Genomic DNA, 20,808 nt, shown 5'->3' with positions numbered 1-20,808 from the left:
CCTTAGGAAGGTTTTCTTGTGGTCCGAGGTGTGGCCTCAGGGTAAAAGAAATAAATAATTTTGCCGTAATACATAACAAATAAAATAAGCAATATATGTTACATTGTCCTAAGGGAACTTCATACTTTTATCAGCTTGTAATCTGCTGTGTACTGAATTGTGATAAACTTAGGGATAAGGTGGCAAATGCAGGGGAATGGTGTCAGATTTGTGCATGAACAAATGGAAAGAAGTCAGAGGCTGGCAAGTTGATATATCTTTACTGAGAGGAGATGTGGTCATCTGACCCAAGTTTAAAACATTTTTTATTTTTAGTCCACACAATAATAATAATAGTATAGTGTTAGAGAATTTTAATTTGCTGGGTGAATATTTAATTGAATATTACAGGTTTAAGTGTAAATCGGGTGTACTGCAGTAGGCAGAATAATGGCCACACAAAGATGCTCACATCCTGACCCTCGGATGCGCGTATGTTAGGACGTGAAGCTGGAGAAGGGACCTGAGTCAGGAAACGCAGGCAGCCTCCCGAAGCTGGAAAAGACAAGGAAGTGGATTCTCGTTTAGAACCTCCAGAGAGGAGCACAGCCCTGCCAACCCCGATTTTAGCCCAGGGAAACATTTATTTTGTGGTAATTTGTTACAGCAGCAATAGAAAACTAATACATGTACTATACAAAATCTATACAGCCAGGCAAATTAATTGAAATTTATTAATTTACTGAATTGACCAAAAATCCTGTATCACCTCATTTTCTAAAAATGTAAATTGGATCCAGTAAGACAGATTTTAGTTTTTACTAGATAAAAAATATTTTAAATTTCTTGCTTATGTTTATGCGATGATTATCTATTTGATTCTGCACTCTAAAAGTCCATTCTTGGGGCCAGCCTCGTGGCCACGTGGTTGAGTTCATGCGCTCTGCTTTGGCAGTCTGGGGTTTCACCAGTTCAGATCCTGGGTGGAGACATGGCACTGCTCTTCAAGCCATGCTGAGGTGGTGTCCCACATAGCACAACCAGCAGGACTTATAGCTGGAATATACAACTATGTACCAGGGGCTTTGGGGGGAAGAAGAAAGAAAAAATGATTGGCAACAGATGTTGGCTCAGGTGCCAATCTTAAAAAACAAAAAAAAATGGTTTGGTTTTTTGTGTGTGTGTGGTGAGGAAGATTGGCCCTGAACTAACATCTGTTGCCCATCTTCCTCTTTTTGCTTGAGGAAGATTGTCACTGAGCTAACATCTGTGGCAATCTTCCTCTATTTTGTATATGGGACACCACCACAGTGTGGGTGATGAATGGTGAATAGGCCTGTGCCCAGTATCCAAACCTGCAAACTCCGGGCCACCAAAGCAGAGCCTGCTAACTTAACCACTATGCCAGCAGACCAGCCCCTAAAATTCCATTCTTAATTTTAGCACTACTATTAAAAGGCATTTCTGTAAGACCAGGTTGGTTGTATATGACTGAGAATTACATTGTCTAAGTCAAAATTTCACTAATTCAGAATTTTTATAATTTTGGTAGGATCTAGCAGAATTATATCCTTGCTCGGTCTACAAGTTCTTACAGGGCAGACCGGTCAAGTAAAAGCTAGTTTACCTGGTATCTCATTGCCTAGAACACTATAATCAGCACTTCAAAATATATTGTACACAGTGATGACTAATATTTTAAATGTGGTCTGTAGGATTGTAGCATCCTAGAATATCTTCAACATCATTGGTGAAAGTTTGGATTTTCTTAAATATATATAGAGTTAACGTTAAATGCCCTTTAGGACTTTCAAATATTTAGGAATCTGCCCATGTGTATGGAATGAATTCTCTTATTTTTAGAAAACTTGTTTAACCAGATTCTTTCATTACTTGCTCTGTTGTATAACCTGGTAGTTTATTTTCTTATAAAGAAGGAATGTCAATCTCTAGAGGTAGGGTTATACGAGCCAGTATTTCCAGGTGAAGACTTGTTATGAAAACAAAATTTAATTCCCAAGTAAATTAAGAAGCACGTAAATGATGAATGAAAAGCTTTTAATATACATTTCCCATTGCATGGCTGCACAGGTAAGTAGAAGAAAGATGTTGAACACAAATTTGGCATGATTGTCATGCAACTAAAGAAGCATATGCATATTAGAGTGTATTAGATTGGCCAGGAAGAAAATAATATTCAGGTAGAAATGTTAGATACTTTTAACATTTAAGTATACAGTTTTATATACTCTAATGCCAGAGTATAGCAAGAAAGCTGAAAGGAGAATGGGAAAGACAAGTCATTTTTATTTCATATTTTAATTTTATGGATTAGTTGAGACATCCTTTGATGGCTTCCCAATGTATTTATTTCTCTCTAGTTAATTCTTTTTTAATATTTAGAAGTGTGCTGCAGTGGTTCCATGACTCATTTGTTTCTAGAAAATGATAGAATATAGATCTGAACTGTAAGAGTCTATGTAGTGTCTGTGTAGAGTCTGTGTCAATATTTTAAGTTGAAACTCATATCTTTAAATTATATTTGCTTCTAAGATAGACTTTCCAAAACTGATCTAGTTATTTTCCTTTTCTAATCTAGTCCAATAACAACTCATTGTTCTGTCAGTTTAAGAAAATTTGAAAGAGCTCTCGCTGCCTTCATAATATACAAAAATCTACCATAAAAGCCAGATCTCTTTCTCTGTGAATTTTTGGTCACGTGTTTGTGTTTTGCACAAGTTGTCCATTTCCTCAGCTAAAAGTTAATATCCAGGGAGTTTCAGGTATGATGGGAGCAATGAACAAAAAGCTTTGGGTTGAACTTCCCATTAATCATGTAAAACTCGTTGCTTCTCCTTTTGACCCAGAAATAATAATAATAGTAAATAGTCATAGTGGGTGATAATACTGATCATTGTAATAAATTATATTTTTTGAATATTCATTTGCCAGCCACTGTGCTAATCCTGTGCATGGGTTATCTCTTTTAATTCTCACAGTCGCTCAGTGAAATATAAGTACGATCATTACCCCATTTCCAGGCATGGCTTAGATGATAAGTACACACGTAGCTAGCTTGAGATCACACAGCAGTAGATAAATGGGTGAGCTAGCGTTCAAACCCAGGGACTGACTCCAGCTCCTGAACTCTTGACCACTATGCACCATTGCTTCCCGTTCTCTCTGTTAGTTGAGGTAGAGAACAGAAATTTTTAGTTACATGGAAAATTTGGATAGGATGAAGGATTATACTGAGGAAGAAGCAGTCAGGTAGAGAAAATAAGAGCAAGCATCCTTTCTTTCATACTATAGACTAGTTACCACTTATTATGTGCCTACGATGTACCAGCAGTTGAGCACAGGGTTGTCCAAGGATGAGGCCATGCTTTCTCCAGTGCTCCCGCTGCCTTTTCTGTAGGCTTTCCTATAGGCTGATTTCTGTAAGCTAACACATGTTTTATGTGTTTAAGGACTTCGCGCTGTGGTGATTTTCTAGATAGGGAAATGTCATTCTCCAGAGTTCTGCCGGTCAGAACTTGACAGGAGTCCTGAGGTGGGGGACAAACTGTATAGCCCTCCCCTGGCTTTCCTCATTCACGTGGTCCGGAGATTTCTGTCATTGCGTGATTTCTACCCGTGAGTAGGATGCCCAACAAAGCTGGCTCATAGGTCCCCTGGGGCTTTTAGCATAGATATTTCTCTACATGTCCATCCTGTTAGTAAGCCATACTGTTTCATAGAGTTTAGTAAGGTGTACTTAGGAAATAGAGTTTTCTTTCTCCCTGTACAGTGTCTTCCCTAAACCCCGAGTGCGTGACTTTTCAGTGAGCTTTAGTCTTGATACAAATGATTGTTCTGCTCTTGTGACTGGGCTTGTGCTTGCATCTTAGCAGTATCGCTCTGCTTTTCCCACTGGAATCTGAAGTGCAAACTTTAATTCTTTAAAGAATCCTAAGTGCAACCACATACACAGGGCTTTAACATGAACATTTCAGTCGTCTCTGATTATGTGGATGACACATACCACATTCTCTAAAACCGGCGTTCCTCAATATTACAACGTAGTAAGCAGAATGAACTATCTGTATCTACAAATACCACTTGCAGGCATTCTCTCCATCATTCTAACTTCCCCTTGTGAATAGGTCTAAATCAAGCCTTTCCTCAATTTTTTACATCTCCTTTATGTTTTCCTTTTTTTATTCTTGTGTCCATTATGGATAATCATACAGTACTCATTTTAGACCCCTTTCTCACCTCCCAAGGGCACCCTCTCAAGCACTAATTCATCAATTGCTGGGAAAAAAATTAAGAGTATAGTTGTAAATGAAATCTTGGAGAGTAAGTAGTTCTTTATAACAGTCATGCAGTTTATTTGCATAAACTGTGTGTGCTTGTCTCGTTAGTATATATGTGCAATCTAAAGGAGAGAATTAATGCTTATTTCTTTAGAGGAATCGTGGCCCCCACTTAGATGATGTTGGTGAAATATTTCTTTCCTAAGTAAGAGCAGGGAGGAGTGGCAGCGATAGGGTATCCAAATATCCAGCCTAACAGGAAAGTCCAAGCTAACAAAGGTGTATGACAAGAACAAGAGAAATTAACCTAAAGCATTTTACCTTTAAAGGTTACAGAAAACTCATTCCCAGACCAAATAGATCCATGACAAAGATAGAGCTACCAATGAAAGATAAATGCAGTTCTCTCTGAAAGGCTTCCTAAAGCAGTCTTCATCTCTTCCTCCTTTATCAAGATGAGACATGGCGTCCTTTGGTTCCAGATTTTTAAGTGGGAAACTCTTGGTACACACTGAGTCTCTTCCCAGAAGAGGAACTTGTGTTTTTGGTTTTAATGATAAAGAAATAAATGAAATGGAAGCGTAAGAGAAAGTATTAGAGAGAAAGTTTATTTTTCCAAGAAATGGTCTGTGACTTTATCTTTATTGAAAATAAATATTTAAAACTCACTGGGCCAACTCTGCTGATGAGGAGGTAAGAATGAAATTGCTTTATGAAAGGATGTTAAGCACCTTGGGATCACTAAACCTCCCGGGTTTGGAGGCAGCTTCAGACAAATGAGCAACCTTGGCCAGCTGGAAACTGAGCAGCAGACAGCCTGGCCTGCAGCAGCCCAAAGTCTGCAGACCAGAACAGGGCGACTTCTAGTGGTTTTTACCGGTGTCCTGGTTTATTGAGAGAATTTAGGTGGAGTTGACATTGTCTTAGAAAGACGTTGACTAGTTCAGGACTTAAGAAGATATCGTCTTTCCTGCCATTCACCTATACGTTGCTGGGGCCAGAATTCTTATTACCATGAAGTGGAATTTTGGCGTGGAATTTTCTAGATTCCTCAGCTCCACTGCATTATAATAGTACCATCAGCCTTCCAGGACAGTTTGATTTTTAGGATCAGGGATGCAGTTAATAAAGATCTACCATATGGTACAGGCCAGATCACTATGAGGCCATTAAGAGAGGAGAAAAGATATCCGTACTTTAATTGGTAAAGATTAAATTTTTAAAATAGTCATTAAAATTAGCAAAAGTACAGAAGTAATAGTGATCAAATAAATTGTGAAATAAATAGAATACGTTTTTCCTGTACTGACTATAAAATGAGATGATATAGTAAAGGATTTAATAGAACCATAGAGAAAAAATTAGAATTAATTTGTCCTTTAAAAAACATATATGAAAGAGATAAAGTAGTAAATTTTTTTAAAAGCTAAACAATATAAATTCAGCTTTGAAAAAACAAACTAAAAGGCTACAGTGATAAATTGAACTCTTTGGGAACATAATCCTGGGGTTAGTACTCCCTGGCTGGGGCATGCAGGGGTCCCCAGGGCCAAGGCATCAGCAGATAACCTGCAGGCGTGTCGACTGATGGTCTGATTCTCCCTGGTTTGAAGGCTCAGAGAGACACAGGGTAGAGTTGGGTGGGGCTGGGGCTTCCTATGAGTTCTGGGCTCAAGTGGAGAGATTACCAGAGTAGAGGCGTACCTGGTTTTATTGAGTGTGTACATTACATTCTTCCTGACAATCTTCCACTTCCAAAACAAGTATCTCCTGAACCTCACCTCATACCTAAGCACATCCATTGGGTCATGAATTCTCCTACTTTACTTAAAAACAACCGTAAACTAACCTTGTCTTGTTGTTTTGTAACAAATGTTCTAATCACCCATGCCTGGAATATTGACGTTTGTATTTTGGGGTGTGCTGTGGCCCCTGTTCTGTAGAGCCCTGTTCATGCTGTGTCTGAACCTACTCGTGAGTGTGAAATTATTTCAGATGCATTTTACAGTCGAACCCAACAGATTTGGAGTTATCCTCGGTTTACAATTTAGCCTTCCTGCCGTGTGTCTTCATTTTCATGACAAGCTAATGGCATTTTTGTAGGAAGACTCTGTGCTTTTGCAATATCTGTTATCAAGTGGGATCATATATCTTATTTGGATTTTGAACGAAAAGGGTTTTTTTTCTTGAAATGTTGACATTCAGTCTTTAAGTTTTCCTTTAGATTTATTCTTATGTTTCCAAAACTATAAACTTGGATTTTCTTCCTTTAAAAGTCTGGAGGATGGTGGAAAGTGTTTATGAGGGTCAAGAAGTTACCTGTGACCTGAGGAACATATAAGTTTACTCCTCACACAGCTTCCTCATCTACTGCCCCCATCCCCTCCCCAGGGCCCCTCGACACAGTCATACACACAAGCACACACGTATACACACACACACAGTAAGAATCAACATTACTGACAGGAGTACTCCATTTTCTTCATGCATTCTTCGTATATTCGTGCATGGTGAAACAATGGTTGAGGGGATTACAAATACCAAAATGTCACCTCTTAGATGTTAAGGAGATATTGCTCAGATAAATGACGTCACCTCAGATTACCAAAATGTGTTTTTGCTTTTTATGCTTAAGTCACCTGAATGCAAATTTGATTACATGGGAGCCGCTGCTTGATTACTATATATACAACTTTTATAAGCATAGGTAAAGAGGGTGTTAGCAGAGCCTACACTTTGCCTGTGTCAACTTCATTTTCTGGAGACTTCTATTTTTACACAGTACCTCTCAGCTTCTCCTACACTATATAACTTACTTATGACGTTTCTTGTCTCTTCCTTATTTCTCCCTACCCTGTGGAGAGGTCTAGTGAGATGAAGACAGAAAAGCAGCCCTTCCATTTGGCAATGTGGATTTCGTTGATAATTTTTTTTTGACAAAGAGTAGCCCTGAGCTAACCTCTGCTGCCAATCCTCCTCTTTTTGCTGAGGAAGGCTGGCGCTGAGCTAACATCCATGCCCATCTTCCTCTGCTTTATATGTGGGACGCCTTCCACAGCATGGCTTGCCAGTCGGTGCCACGTCTGCACCCAGGATCAGAACCAGCGAACTCCAGGCTGCCGAAGCAGAACATGCGAACTTAACTGCTGCACCACTGGGCTGGCCCCTCGTTGATAATTTTTATAGAACCAGTTTGGGTGGAGGAGTGAAGCTGGAAACCAAATGAAAGTGGGTTGAGTGGTGGATGTGTGCTAATCGTTTGAGAATTTTGTCTGTGGAGAAGAGAAGAAGGGTGATGGCTAGCAGGAAATGCAGACTCAAGGTCGGGGTGAGTGTATGTTGTGTGTGTGGGTGTTTAAAGATGGTAGATCCTTCGACATTTATATTCTGAGAACAGTCTTATTGAGAGAGGGGATGATAACGTGGCACAAGAGCTTTTTAGAAATCTTTGGGAAGAATTGGCCTTTGATAGGAGGAGGGAACAATTCCTCAGTTAAAGGAGGAGAGAAGACAATCTGGCAGATGGAGAGAGGTTTATTTATTTGGTGGTGGGACGATGAAGGAATTCCAATCTGGTGGTTTTTAGTTTTTCAATGAAGTGTGAGATCAAGTTAAATGATGCTAAGGCAGGGAGGGGAACTTACGTAGGTTTGGGGAAAGGGAAAGTGGTAGTAAATTGCCGTCTTGGGGTCTGGGAAGCAAGTTTATTAGGGAGTGTAGAGCAGTTGCCAGCCCTTGGACATTTGAGGGTTCAAGTCAAATATTTAAAGTAAAATCAGTCAGTCTGTTGAGTGATTTTCTCCAGCTGTGTTCATGCACAGCTGCTCAAGTCCAGAGAAGGCAAGTAATTGAGCTGATCCATGCTTGGGTTTTGCCAGGAGTGAGAGAGAAGCAAGGGAGATGAGGTTGTTTGTAATGATTTTAATGATGGACCATGGACGCAGATTTAGACAGATTCATCAGAAATATTTTAAAACCTCAATCATGCAAGTACACTTCCATATTCAGAACTCAGGCTTACCATCAGACCATCTGGGTTCAAGTCACATTTCTACTACTTACGAACTGTATGACCCTGAGCAAGCTTATCTAAGTGCTCTCTGCCCTGGTTTCTTTCATCTGTAAAATGGGAATAATATTGTCACCTAACTCATAGAATTGTTAGGTGGACTCTGTTTACACGTAGAGAGTTTAGAAGAGTACCTGGTACAAATTGAACACTCAAATAATAGGCTGTTACTATAATTAATATTGTACATCCTGACCCAGTGTGTTATGTGTTCTCTCTCGCTATGCACAGCAAAGAAGAAATATTTCTCTCTCCGCAATTGTCTTATCCCAGAGCGATGTACATAGTTTTTCTCCCCACATTTGTATTTTTAATTAACTCAATCACCTTTAATTTTTTCTGTTATTCTCCTTTATAATTGCAATTGGAATGGAACGCTAAATGGCAAAACTCACAAAATCCAGTTTCAAACATAAAATTGGATAGATGAGTAAGCAACAAGTAAGTGTATTTGGCTAAGTGTCAGTTTTCGGACAAGCAGGATGCCTTCTCATCATCTTTTAAGGTTTCATGGAAAAAACAAGACCACTCTAATGAAGACAAATGGGTTTAAAAAGTTTCTTCCCCAGAGCAGTCTTTTGCCTAGAAATCAGTATCTTACCAATCTCTCAAAATTACATGTACTTTTCTGTTGGTTCATTGTCTCATATATCAGGCAGTTTTATAACACATTTTTGTGTTCAGTTCATTGGTGTATAATCTTATTTGTGTTTTACCTTTTGTGACTTAAAAATATATAAACTAGGGGCCGACTCCGTGGCTGAGTGGTTAAGTTCGGGTGCTCTGCCTCAGTGGCCCAGGGTTTCTCAGGTTCAGATCCTGGGCGGGGATGTGGCATCGCTCATCAAGCCACACTGCAGTGGCCTCCCACATGCCACAACTACAACGACCCACAACTAAAATATACAGCTATATACTGGGGGGCTTTGGGGAGAAGAAGGAAAAATTTTTTAAAAATTAAATCTTTAAAAAATAATAAAATAAAATACAGGGACCATCTGTTATCCCAACTGGGACGCTTAAGAGTAAAGGGGCACTTTTAGTAATTATATGGGACAGCAGGTGTGAACCTGGATGTCCCAGGTGTTGAAGAATAATGTAAAAAAATAGGTAATTGAGATCTAATGCACAGCATAGTGATTATAGCCAACAGTACTGTATTATAAATTTCAAAGTTGCTAAGAGACTAGATCTTAAATGTTAGATGATACAGATGTTAGCTAATGCTACGGTGGTAATCATGTTGCAATATATGAATGTAGCAAGCCAACATGTTGTACACCTTAAACTAACATGATGTTATATGTCAAATATATCTCAATTAGAAAATAAAAATAAAAATTTTTTTAAATAAATAAATTGAGTAGATAAAATCTTGACTCATCCAGATATACAAAGAACATGTGTCAAAGATTTAATTTAAGTCACTGATTACTAAGGGAATGGGTAAGAAATTATAACAGGTTCCAAGGAGGATACCAAGTATGACATGTTTATAGTCAAATAAGGGATGCTAAGTTGAATTTACAGAGAGGTGCGAAGCTGACGAATTGGTCAGTATCCATGGGACAATAATCAGTTGCCTTCCAGTGGACACAATTTACATTTCTATGGACAAAAAATCCTTTGCATTACTGTCAGTTTTCTTCAGTTTGCAGAGTTTAAAATTGCTCAAAGACAATTTTAGCTGCACAGGACACACACTGATTTTTTGCCCACACAACAGGACTTCACAGTTTTTCCCTACACAACCCTGGCGTGGCTGGACACCCTACTTTCGTTCACATATTCTCACTATTGTTTGCTTCGTATGATATTGGACTTAGCTGTTAATTGCTGCTTTGTTAGATTTTTAATTTTTCATTTTATTCTTGGACAGATTCCTGCGTCTATTCCCTCTTAAAAAAAAAGAATTTTTAGTAAAATTATTATGAAGTCCCACTTCTCTTTCATATTTGAGATTGGCCAGAACCTAAACTTTTGTTATTTTGGGAGAAAAAAATGCTGCTTTTAATGTTTTGGTTGCTGACTCTGGGAGAGCTGGAAGCATTTTGGCTGAATGAGCTGAGCAATCTGCAGCTGTTCAAATACTTTGAGCCTTTAGGTTGATTGTGGATTTTGCTTTAAAACTCTACCCCCACTTAAAAAAAAAAAAAGGAAAGAAAGAAAATGTAACAGCCAACTGCATCTACTAGAGTTTTTTTTGTTGTTGTTGTTTGGTGAGCTGCTGTTATCCTTTTGTAACCAGAGGCTGTGTTTATTTTCAGCGTTGGCGGTTCTGCCTAATGTATCAACTGGTATTGAATTCACAAAGGGAGATGCTGTTTCCCTCCCGCCATCTGTTTGCCAAATGTGTGTGTTCCCTCAGCTCCTAGTAGTGGTTGCACTGAAAAGAGCCTTAGCAAGCGGGTGTTCTCATCGAAATCTCAGTCCTCCGCCTGACTGTGCAGGGGGTGTTTTCTCCTCCTGGTTCCAGAGGGGTTGTTTGCCAAAGCACCACACTTGTGATTCTAGAGGAAGTGTACTTATATTTGCTGTTTAAGTATAAAGTTTGGCTCTGCATCGCTCAGAGCTTTCGTTTGGTTCTTGAGCCTTGGTTTGGTCCATCACGATGGGATGTGTGTCTGTGGACAGTACTGTTGCCATGGGGATTAAAATTACGCAAAAGAGGAGACGAGATCAAGTGAATTCTGGTAAGCTCTCTAAGACTGGGAGCCCGTGATGAATTTATTTGAATTATACTATATTTCCAGCAATTGCTTCTTTAACTCTTATTGCTAGTGGGGCCGAGGTTGTTTTATTAGCAAAATTGGAGGTGTGTTTTTTTCTTTTTCTTCTTTGTTACATTCATTCGTTTATTAGGAGCCTTGTAGGTCAGTATTTTCCAAACCTGAATGTGCATATGAATCACCTGGGATTTTGTTAAGATGAAGATTCTGGTTCAGCAGGAGGGCTGAGGGTCAGAGACTCTGCATTTCTATCAGGCTCTGGGCCACACTGAATAGTAAGAATTTCAGGGCGATCAACTTCAGAACTGTCTCCATGGTCTTTGGAGCAATGTAGATAGTAAAAGGGTAGAATGGTTTGGCTGGTGTTAGTAGCAGGTAGAGAGTAGAAACATTCGCCTCTGCATTGGTGTCAAGAACCAGGCAGGGCAGCCAGACAACTTTCCAACTCTTCCTGAGACAGACCCTCACATTGTAGGTATGTTATTTTGTTTGAGATTTTGGAATTTCCAGGACATTTTACATACGCAATTTCAAATATAAATTTTAAGTATTTTTCAAAGCAAATTTTGAGTTATTTAGGGGTTCTGTTACCTGTGTTTATAAAACAGTGATTGTCTTTTTCCCAGTAGCATACCCCACTTCCTGTATATGACGTAAGTTTAAACAAATAATTTCTCTTCAGTTTGATTGTATGAATGTTTTAATATCATTCTCTCATATACTGTGCCATTTCACTTAGTTTATTAAACAGTTTTATAAAACTGTAATCCAACTAGTCTTTTGAGTTCTATTGAATGTAATTACCCTATTCTGACCTAGATAGGGACAGTAAATTATTTTTAAGTATAAAGCCACTGACCCCTTGAAGTTAGGAGCTGTTCACCTCACATATACCCAAAAGGAAGGGACCTAATTTAATCACTACGTTGATCTTTTTTACCCTTGTCTTATTCCCAAGAGACTTCTAATTCTATGAATTAGTTTTGGTATTTACAGAAAAAGAGAAAATATAAACCTTGCCTTTAAAGTGAAGAATAAGGATCATGAGAAAAACCGTTCAATACCTATTTAAAAAAATTACTGGTTAACTGAAGTAAGCTGAGAGAGAGACATGGGGTCAAAATGGCAAGAGAGAAACACATACCTGAAAGGAGTGGGGAATCCAGATACACATGAAGGAGGTGTGAGGGAGGGAAAACAACTTTTCCTCTACCCTCTTAGGTTCTTTTTCTGGGGGCCTGTGAATTAAACTAAGTTAGACTGGCAAGAGAAAAAGGGTTTATATATGCATGTATTGCACATACAGTGATGAGTAACTCATGGGGATGGTTAAAATTTGGGGCTTAACTTAGTAGGGGAAAGGAATTGGGGAGAAAAGCTTCCTCTGGGAAGAACCAATAGATTTCTTTTGCAAAGATAAGTGATTTTTTGGGGGGAGAACAAACATGAGATAAGAAGGTTTGAGATAAATGTTTGTTAATGCAGGTGCCGCTGGTTTTACTGTCTTCTTCATGACCATGAAACTCCCTTGGCAAGGGGATTTATGATAGCCTCATTTCCGGGAAGCTGCTGCTTTTAGACAGATAAAGGAAGCTCAGAGAAGGCTTTTTCTGCATCTGTTGAATCTTAGATGTCTTCAGCTGAAAATAATCTTTATCGCAACACTGGGTTCTGAGTGGGTGCCCGCAGGGGCGAAGGGCAGATTTACATGGAGGAAGGAGAGACTCAAGACTGAACAGGAGGGAGGCGCAGTAAACGTGAGGTGGAGATGCTGTCCAGAGTTGAACTCTTCACTCCTCTGTTCTTTGCAAAGGTGGTTAGGACTTCTAATGTTCAGCAACTCTTCCGAGAACGTCTGCTTGCTGAGGCTTTATTCTGAATGAGAATCTCCGTCTGCCTAACACAAGTAGACTTGCTCTGGGGCCTACCTTGATCCGGCTGCGTCCAGCCCGAGGCCCCAGGGTCCATGACAGTCACACTTTATTCTCTGTTTTCATTTTTACTTTTAATTCTCTTTGAAAGAGGTAAAGCAAAATTTTTCCTCTATGTTTTCATGATATAATTGCTCAAATAAAAATTTATTATTGATGCTTCAAATATTAACTACCAATTGGACACCAGGTTTCCGAGTGATCTATCATGGGGATAATTTTACAGGTATTTTTAAGAATTGGAATAAAAATTATATTTGCATATTTTCTGTGTGACCCGTGTCTTTTATTTAAGTATCCTACCTTTTCTTTTCCAGCCATCAAACACAGACAACCTGTTGGGATCATCCTAAAATGACTGAACTCTTTCAATCCCTTGGTGAGTGTTGTATTATTTAATAGTAATGAATTAACCTAAACAACCGAGAATTGTATATTCATAAATGGAAGCTAATCACCAGCTTTTCTTGCACAGCACGTTATGTTTAAAAGATCTTGTCACTGACACATAAAAGCAGTTGAATTTCTAAGGGCAGTACAGTAAACACATTTTTCGCCTTTCTTCCTAAAAGAATGCGTGGTTTGAAATAGTGAGAGCCAAAGACGGTTGATTTTAAAAGGAAGAATGTAATTAAAGGTTTGACCTCCCTCCTATTGAATTATCTTAAACTTCACCTTTGTATGAAAACAAAACAAAAGCAATTATGATACAGTAACCTCTAATCCACTGCTTTAAATTTGCTTTTAGCTCATTTTTTATTTGGTGAATCTTACTAAATTAGCTTGCCTAATTTCATTTTGCCTAAATAGTCATTAAAAATTAAATTTATTTTGAAATAAAAATGCAAAAAATCACATGAGATGAGAATTCTGATCTTGTGGATTTCTAATAGAATGGGACTTTGAACTGCGTTGTTAGCTGCTTCCTTTAGGTTGGTTCAATGGTTTTCAAAGACTTTTCTCTGTGGGGGCCACGGTGCTGCTGGAGGGGGAGAGCAGCACCCTGGGGTTCTCACGCCCACCCCCGTTTCAAGGAGCGAGGGCGCCCTTTTTCTCTCTTCAGATGTGGGCTTCCATTTGGGAGAGTGAGGGCAGCCGCAAAGGTTGAACCAGCAAGAGAAAAGCCATTGGTTTATTTACTTTGTAAAATGAGGGAACAAACTTCGATGATTTCTGAGTTTTCTTCCATCTCTACTAGTCTCTCATATTGACACTCTGTCTTTAGAAGACAGAAAAAGAATTGTAATACTTTTTTTTTTTTACTTAATGCCAAATCTTTAAGATTTTTTAAATTGACATATAATTGACATATAGCATTATATTGTTTTCAGATGTGCAACGTAATGATTCGTTGTTTGTATATATTGCAAAATGATCACCACAATAAGTCTAACGTCCATCATTAGATGTAGTTACAAAATTTTTTTTCTTGTGATGAGAACTGTTAAGATCTATTCTTTTATCAACTTTCAAATATACAATACAGTATTATTAAGTATAGTTAATCTATCATTTCTGAAGATTGAATGTTAATTAGAGGATAATTTTAACCAAATCTGTAAAAGGGCAGAAGCAGCAAATAGGTCGGGATGGAGGAAGCATAGAAATGAGCCCAGCTTTGTGAGCAGGGAGATGGACAGCCTCGTTAGAGAAAACTAATTGTCCTTGGAGAGAAAATGTGCCTGGAGGAGAATTCCTCTTAGCAATGGAGAGGAAGGGCCTTCAGCCTATGGTGTGGTAGATTTTTATGAAGCCATTGAAAATTTTTTGAAAACTGTGTTTCCTTTTCCTCACTTGCCTCCTTTTTCTCTTTGAAAATGCATTCTAAAAATCCTCCCTTTAGCTCTGCATTGGGCTGTCTCACCGTGGTGCTAATGAACATTTAATTATTTTCTTAAATAAGTGCTCTGCACGTGAGAAGACTCTAATGCAGACAGACACCGTACTTCTCCCGCTCTGAAGTAACCAAATGCATTCTTGCCCTCCAATAGGAGTCAAGTAACAAGCCTGCTTTTGAGTGTCTTCCCTTTTCCATTTCAGCTGACCTGAATAACGTCCGTTTCTCTGCCTACCGTACAGCCATCAAAATCCGAAGACTACAAAAAGCACTCTGTTGTGAGTTATTCTACCAGAGTTAATCTCTCTGTTCTTTGGATTGCCTTTTTTGTTTTCCTGAGACAAAGATAAATGGAGAGGGTGATGTGGTGCAGAGTTAATCTGATTCTCTGCGTCCCTCACTCAGAAGCTGGCTGTGTTTCTCTAGATGCTCTCTCATTGCCCCCATCGGCTTGCACAGTCATAAAACAAATGAACATATGCCATTCTCAGTTGGAGAACAAACTTAAGCGAAATACAGGAGTCCCATAAAATCCTTTTCAAAAGTGATGCTGCTTCTCAATTTAAGAGGATTAAATCCGGGGATCAAAGTACTAGATTGTTGCCTGTTTAGTACTTTGTATCCATTTGGAAGCGTCAGGTTCCAAACAGTTTGATTCAATTCACTCGCATAATAAAGAAACACTCGAAGATCACATCCCTGATCCAAAGTTCAACTGGCCCCTTCGAAAATTAACTGAAACGCTGTGTGTTCCTTTCAATCTGTCTTAAGACGTTTAGTATTATCAGTATGAACTTTTCCTGTGGAGAGTGTCTTCAGAGTGATTTTCTGTGACAGTCATTTTACTAAAGGGTTATTCCCCTCCCCTACTAAATAACCTGATATAAGTAGAAATATGAATGCTTGTAATGGAGTATAGATGTAAGCTGTCCAGATTCTATTTATGGTTGTAGTTTTAATGACTGAGTCTACTCTTCTGACATTGTCAGATAGTTAACGTGGAAAGTGACATTTGTGCATACTTTTCAGCCTGGGTAATTTGAATGATTCCAGGTATTCGTGTTTGTAATCTTTGGTTAACACTTGTCTGTCTAGACAGTTCAGTGAGGCTTTGAAAATTACCCTTAGGAAAATGATATCTTAAGGTTAAAAATCTCTTTAAAAGTGAGTAGAAATCAGCAATAGGTTTTAAGCTGGTTACAGGAGGAGAGCTGAGGAAAGAGAAATGTAGAATCACTCAGAGGAGATACAGCAATGCAAAGATGTGAAAGAAGAAAAGCTTAAGCTATGTATGGGAGAGAAGTCTAAAGGGCTGGAGAATGCCTCCAGACTAGGCGATGGAAGAAAGGATGAGAACACCTTGAGGCGTATTTGCAGAGCCCCAGAGATGCCCGGCGGGTTGCAGTGGTTGTGGAAAGTGTGGCAGAATCACCAGTACAAGAGCGTGAAGCCAGCACACTCTCGCTAGTGATCTGTAGGTTGAGCCAGAAGGGAACAGGAAGTGAATTAGGACACACAAAAGAGATGTTTAGTGAGCCCAGTGTGGCCATGGTGACAACGGTTTTGAAAGAGGCTCAGCTGCGTGTCCAGTATCCAGCTCACAGATCTGGAAGGTCTTCTCAGGCCTGATGAGCTACAAAACGAGGACAAATGACTCAGCCACAAAATCTTGTTGATGGAAGACTGCTGTGTGTCATGAGCGTGGTCCTGGTTCACGGTAATACTTCTGGGTGGATAGACGTATTGACACATTTGGTGTTTTCTTCTGTTGGTAAAGCTCCCGCTTCAGCTCCTTCAACTCTTCCTTCCTTCAAACCTGAGAGGAGCGTGAGAGAGATGCCTGCCACTTCTAAACTCAATGGCGTTTAGTAGTGCACACTCAGAGGAGTGCTGGGTGTGTTGGATGGGAAATGTTCAAGGTGATGTCCTCAAGCCACCTGGCCTCTCCTTTTCCTGCCACCTCTGCCCCACTGCTCTCCAGTCTGGGGCCTTTGCACCACTTCTCAAGCTCATCTGTTTATGATTAATCTGCTCCTTCCTCTCCCGTCCTTTCTGTTTACTTGAAATGCCCTGACCCTTCCTCTGCACTGGTCTGCAACCCTTTATTCCTCCCAAATACTGTTAAAAATTTACTTCTTTTGGAAACGTTTACAAGCTAATCCCACCTGCCTCCAATTTTTCCAGAGCTTTATGATTGCCTGTAACGACTGTTTCTCACATAAGCCCCATATGCGTGCCTTTGTGTGATAGATAATGTTCGCAAGATTGCCCTGTCTCTGTTGAGAACTGCTTCGGGTCAAGGGCTGTCTCTCATTTTGTGTAAATTTCCACCCAGCATAATATCCTAATGGAGAGGGCACACTGTCATTGCTCTGTTGTTGTTCATTCATTTATTGGGCTCCAAGATTGTGCAGGAGATCAAACAATATAGAGACTTGGTTCCCACCCTCAAGGAACTGAAATTCCGAGAGAGCACAAGACACATAGATACAACTCCCCTGCTTACAACAGATGCCTTTTGCCCTCAGAATGGAAGGACCTTTTCCCTGGGCCACCTCTCCATGCGCCTTGTTCACTCTGCTCCACGGTGGGCTGGCATCAGTTCTGGTGGACAAGAGAAATGGCAAGCTCTGTATTCTGTTCTTCCTGCCTGCAGAGCTCTTGTCTTAGCTCTTTGTGCTTGTCCTCTTCCCATGGCTGCTCCCTTTTCTTCCCTTGGGTCCTAGTGGAACTGTCACCTGTCTTTAATGAGGCTCTCTTGGCTACTCCATTCTAAAGTAGGTCCCTCCTGACGATCTATCTCATAGACTTAGTTCTTTCCTTATGTGGCACTTGTCATAATGTTTGATGTTCTATTTATTTACTCATTTTCTGTCTCTCTCCCCAAATGAGCCAAGCTTTCATGTGAGGGACGAGTCTGGTTTCTTCTCCCCTTGGGCCCTCATACAATTTCTGGCACAGAGCAGTCTCCTAGGACATACTGAGTGAATGATTTGAGTTCGAAAGCTGTAGGAGTACACCAGAAAATATGTATGAGAAGATTTATAGCAGCACATTTAATAGTAAAATTTGCTTAATTTTGACATATTCCTAAATGTGATATGATGCTGCAGCAAAAAATAAATGAACTAGTAATCAGCATCAACATAGTTGAAACTTGGAACTATAAAGTTGAGTGAAAAAAGATCAAGGGGCAGAAGAAATTCGTACAGTTTAATTCCATTTATTTCTATATAGTCCAAAAGCATGCAGAACTAAATGCTACATTATTTAAGGACACGTCTATACAGTCATGTGTTGCTCAGTGACAGGGATATTTCTGAGAAATGCATTGTTAAGCAATTTCATCATTGTGCAAATGTCATAGAGTGTACTGAAGGACCATAGGATTTGCCCCCCCAAAATGTGTCTTTTTAACATGAGGATTATTTTAGGCTGATTTTTTTTTTTTTTTTTTTTTTTTTTGCCAGGAAGATTCACCCTGAGCTAACATCTGTGCCAATCTTCCTCTGTTTTGTATGTGGGTCGCTGCCACAGCACGGCTGACAGTGGTATAGGTTCCCACCTGGGGTCTGAACCCACGAACCCAGGCCCCCAAATCATGGTGTGCTGAACTTAACCACTAGGCCATGGGGCCAGCCCCTGGGCTGATTACTTTTAAGAAACAGAAGACTCAAAAGTTTTTCTTGTTACTGGTGTCTCCTTTAAGTACCTAAAAGAATTCAGATGAAAAACACCTGTCTCAGGAAGTGAGCTGTCTCTTTCACATCACATGAAGGGAGGAACCTAGAAAACTTGTTTCTTGGGCTCCCCTCTGTGTTCTGTTCTGTGGGGTCAAACACTTCTTTTCCAAACATTGTCTCCTTTTCACCTACCTGTGAATTGCCTTCCTTCCCTTTGAAGTCTCTGACTCTCCTCACCCCCAACATCTTTTTTTTGTCTTTCACAGAGGATGGTATTTAAAGTGAGGGCTTCAGCCATTTTGGTGAGTTGCTCAGTTTTCCTGAGTTTCTCCCATGTATACATGTTAGTCAACTTTTGTTTGTTTTTCTCCTGTTATTCCGTCTCATGTCATTTAATTCTTGGACCAGCCAGAAGAACCTAGAAGGGTAGAGGAAAATTTCTTCCTCCTCTACAGTATTTACACAAACCTACATGGTATAGCTTACTACACACCGAGGTTATATGGTGCTAATCTACAGGACCAGCATCAGACACACAGTCTGTTGTTGACCGAAACGTCGTTATGCGGTGCATGACTGTACTTTTAAAAACTGAAAGTGAAACACGTTAGTGGTTCTCTTTGTGATTGTGAGGGGATGTAATGAAGGAGTTTTTCCAAGGAGCTTCCAAGATATCAGTAGCCGTCTGTTTCTCTAGTGTGATGTTAATAGGTGCTTGTTCCGTTACTTTTCTTTAGACCACACATATGTATTGTATTATTCTTTTGTATTTCGGTTTAAAACCTTTATGTGATAGGCAGTGATAGAGAAGCCAAAGGGAAGTGCTGTCAGATGAGGGAGAGATCCCCTCACTGAGAAGAAAAAAGCAAACTTCTTCAAGTAGGGAGCATGTTAGTCAGGCCTTAAAAGCCGCACAGAATTTAGGCATGCGGCTCTTAGTCAGAGATAAGAAGGAAGGGAGTTACATGCAGGAGAATCAAAGGCCTGGGTGGAGTTCGGGCAACATCAGCCGATAATGGAATCTAAGCGGAGTAGCTTATGAGCTATTTGTCCAGTATTCAGAAATGTCCTTAAAATCAATTTAGGTCCAGTTTGAAGGTCTTATTTTTATGAAACCTTTTCTGATTCCTTTAGCTTTTCATTCCTCAAATTTTCATAATGTTGTATTTAGTGTTTGGCTATCTTCTTTATAGAATGGATGCTATGGAACCATTTTCTGTTTTGTGGACTTTAGGAAATACGGCCAGACATGAATGTATGATTCAGACAATCTCTAAGACAGATCAGGGACTGAGGGAGCAGAGGACAAGTAACTGGTTCACGTGAAAGATGATGGAGGCTGAGCTGGCCGGTGGAGTGGGAGGGAGAGGAAGGTGTGGATTTGTAAGGTGGAGGGAGAACTGATGACTGGGGGCATTTGGTAGTTGATAAATTGCAGAGAGTGAAAGAAGAAGGGCATGAGGGTATCTCAGGATTTGCAGACCAACGGTCTGTACAAGGTAGTAACAGCATTCCTGGACTTCAACATGATAAGAAGGCAAGACATTTATTTGGACCATATTAAGGTGGAGATTCCAGAAAGAGAATAGCATAGCTCCAGTTGGGAACAGAGCAGCAGGGATGTGGATCAGGTATTCAGGCAGGAGATCAGGGTGAGAAAATAGGATCTGTAGTCCTCCGGAGAGGGGTAATCATTGAAGTAATGAAAGTGAGTGGGGGGCTTCAGGCTTACAGAGTGAAGGGGCGGATACGAGACCTTGAGTGCCACCAGATATCTGAGAGGTCTCGGGAAGAGGAGACGGCAAGGGTGCTAAGAAGGAAAGGTCAAATTCAAGAACAGCAGAAGAGTCATAGAAGCCCAGGTCAGGTGCTAAACAGTGTGTGTTTTTTGCAGAACACGAGAAGGATGATCCATTTCCTTTTGATCTCCTGTGCCCCCTATGTGGGATTAAAGAAAAAGTCTGAAAGTTGCTTAGAAAATGATTGTGCTGTTTGTTTCATTTGCCACATGACTGAGCTGTCATTTGTCTCCCTTTGAAAAGAGAAGATCGTAATTTTCTGTGATTTAAATGTAGTCAGTTCTGTAAAGGTACCTAAATGTGACACACTTCAGGAAGATGTATGCCTGGCTTAGGCACTAAGGTAAAATGTCAGAGTAAATCACTAAAAATTGAAGACGTGATAGCCTGTGGGATGTGGCAAATTACTGTCACAGCTACAAAGTATATCACAAAAGAGGCTCTTCTAGAAGAAATGCAAGGACAGCCTGATCCAGGAAATGG

The 20,808-nt window shown here is 39.8% G+C and overlaps 1 protein-coding gene across 15 annotated transcripts in view; it reads left to right on the top strand.

Moving 5' to 3' along the window:
• The window catches only part of UTRN (utrophin), a 486,786-nt gene that overhangs the window by 401,137 nt on the left and 64,841 nt on the right, over positions 1–20,808 (top strand). For all 15 annotated transcript variants that reach the window (XM_046669467.1, XM_046669473.1, XM_046669465.1 and 12 more), the window contains 2 exons: positions 13,324–13,385; positions 15,047–15,121. In XM_046669467.1, coding sequence (XP_046525423.1) covers positions 13,324–13,385; positions 15,047–15,121 — 137 coding nt within the window. The remainder of the gene's footprint in view (positions 1–13,323; positions 13,386–15,046; positions 15,122–20,808) is intronic.

This window comes from Equus quagga, chromosome 8 (assembly GCF_021613505.1).
Source record: "Equus quagga isolate Etosha38 chromosome 8, UCLA_HA_Equagga_1.0, whole genome shotgun sequence".
Lineage (NCBI taxonomy): Eukaryota > Metazoa > Chordata > Mammalia > Perissodactyla > Equidae > Equus > Equus quagga.
Note: the sequence above shows the minus strand (reverse complement) of the source record. Positions and strands in the feature narration are given on the sequence as shown.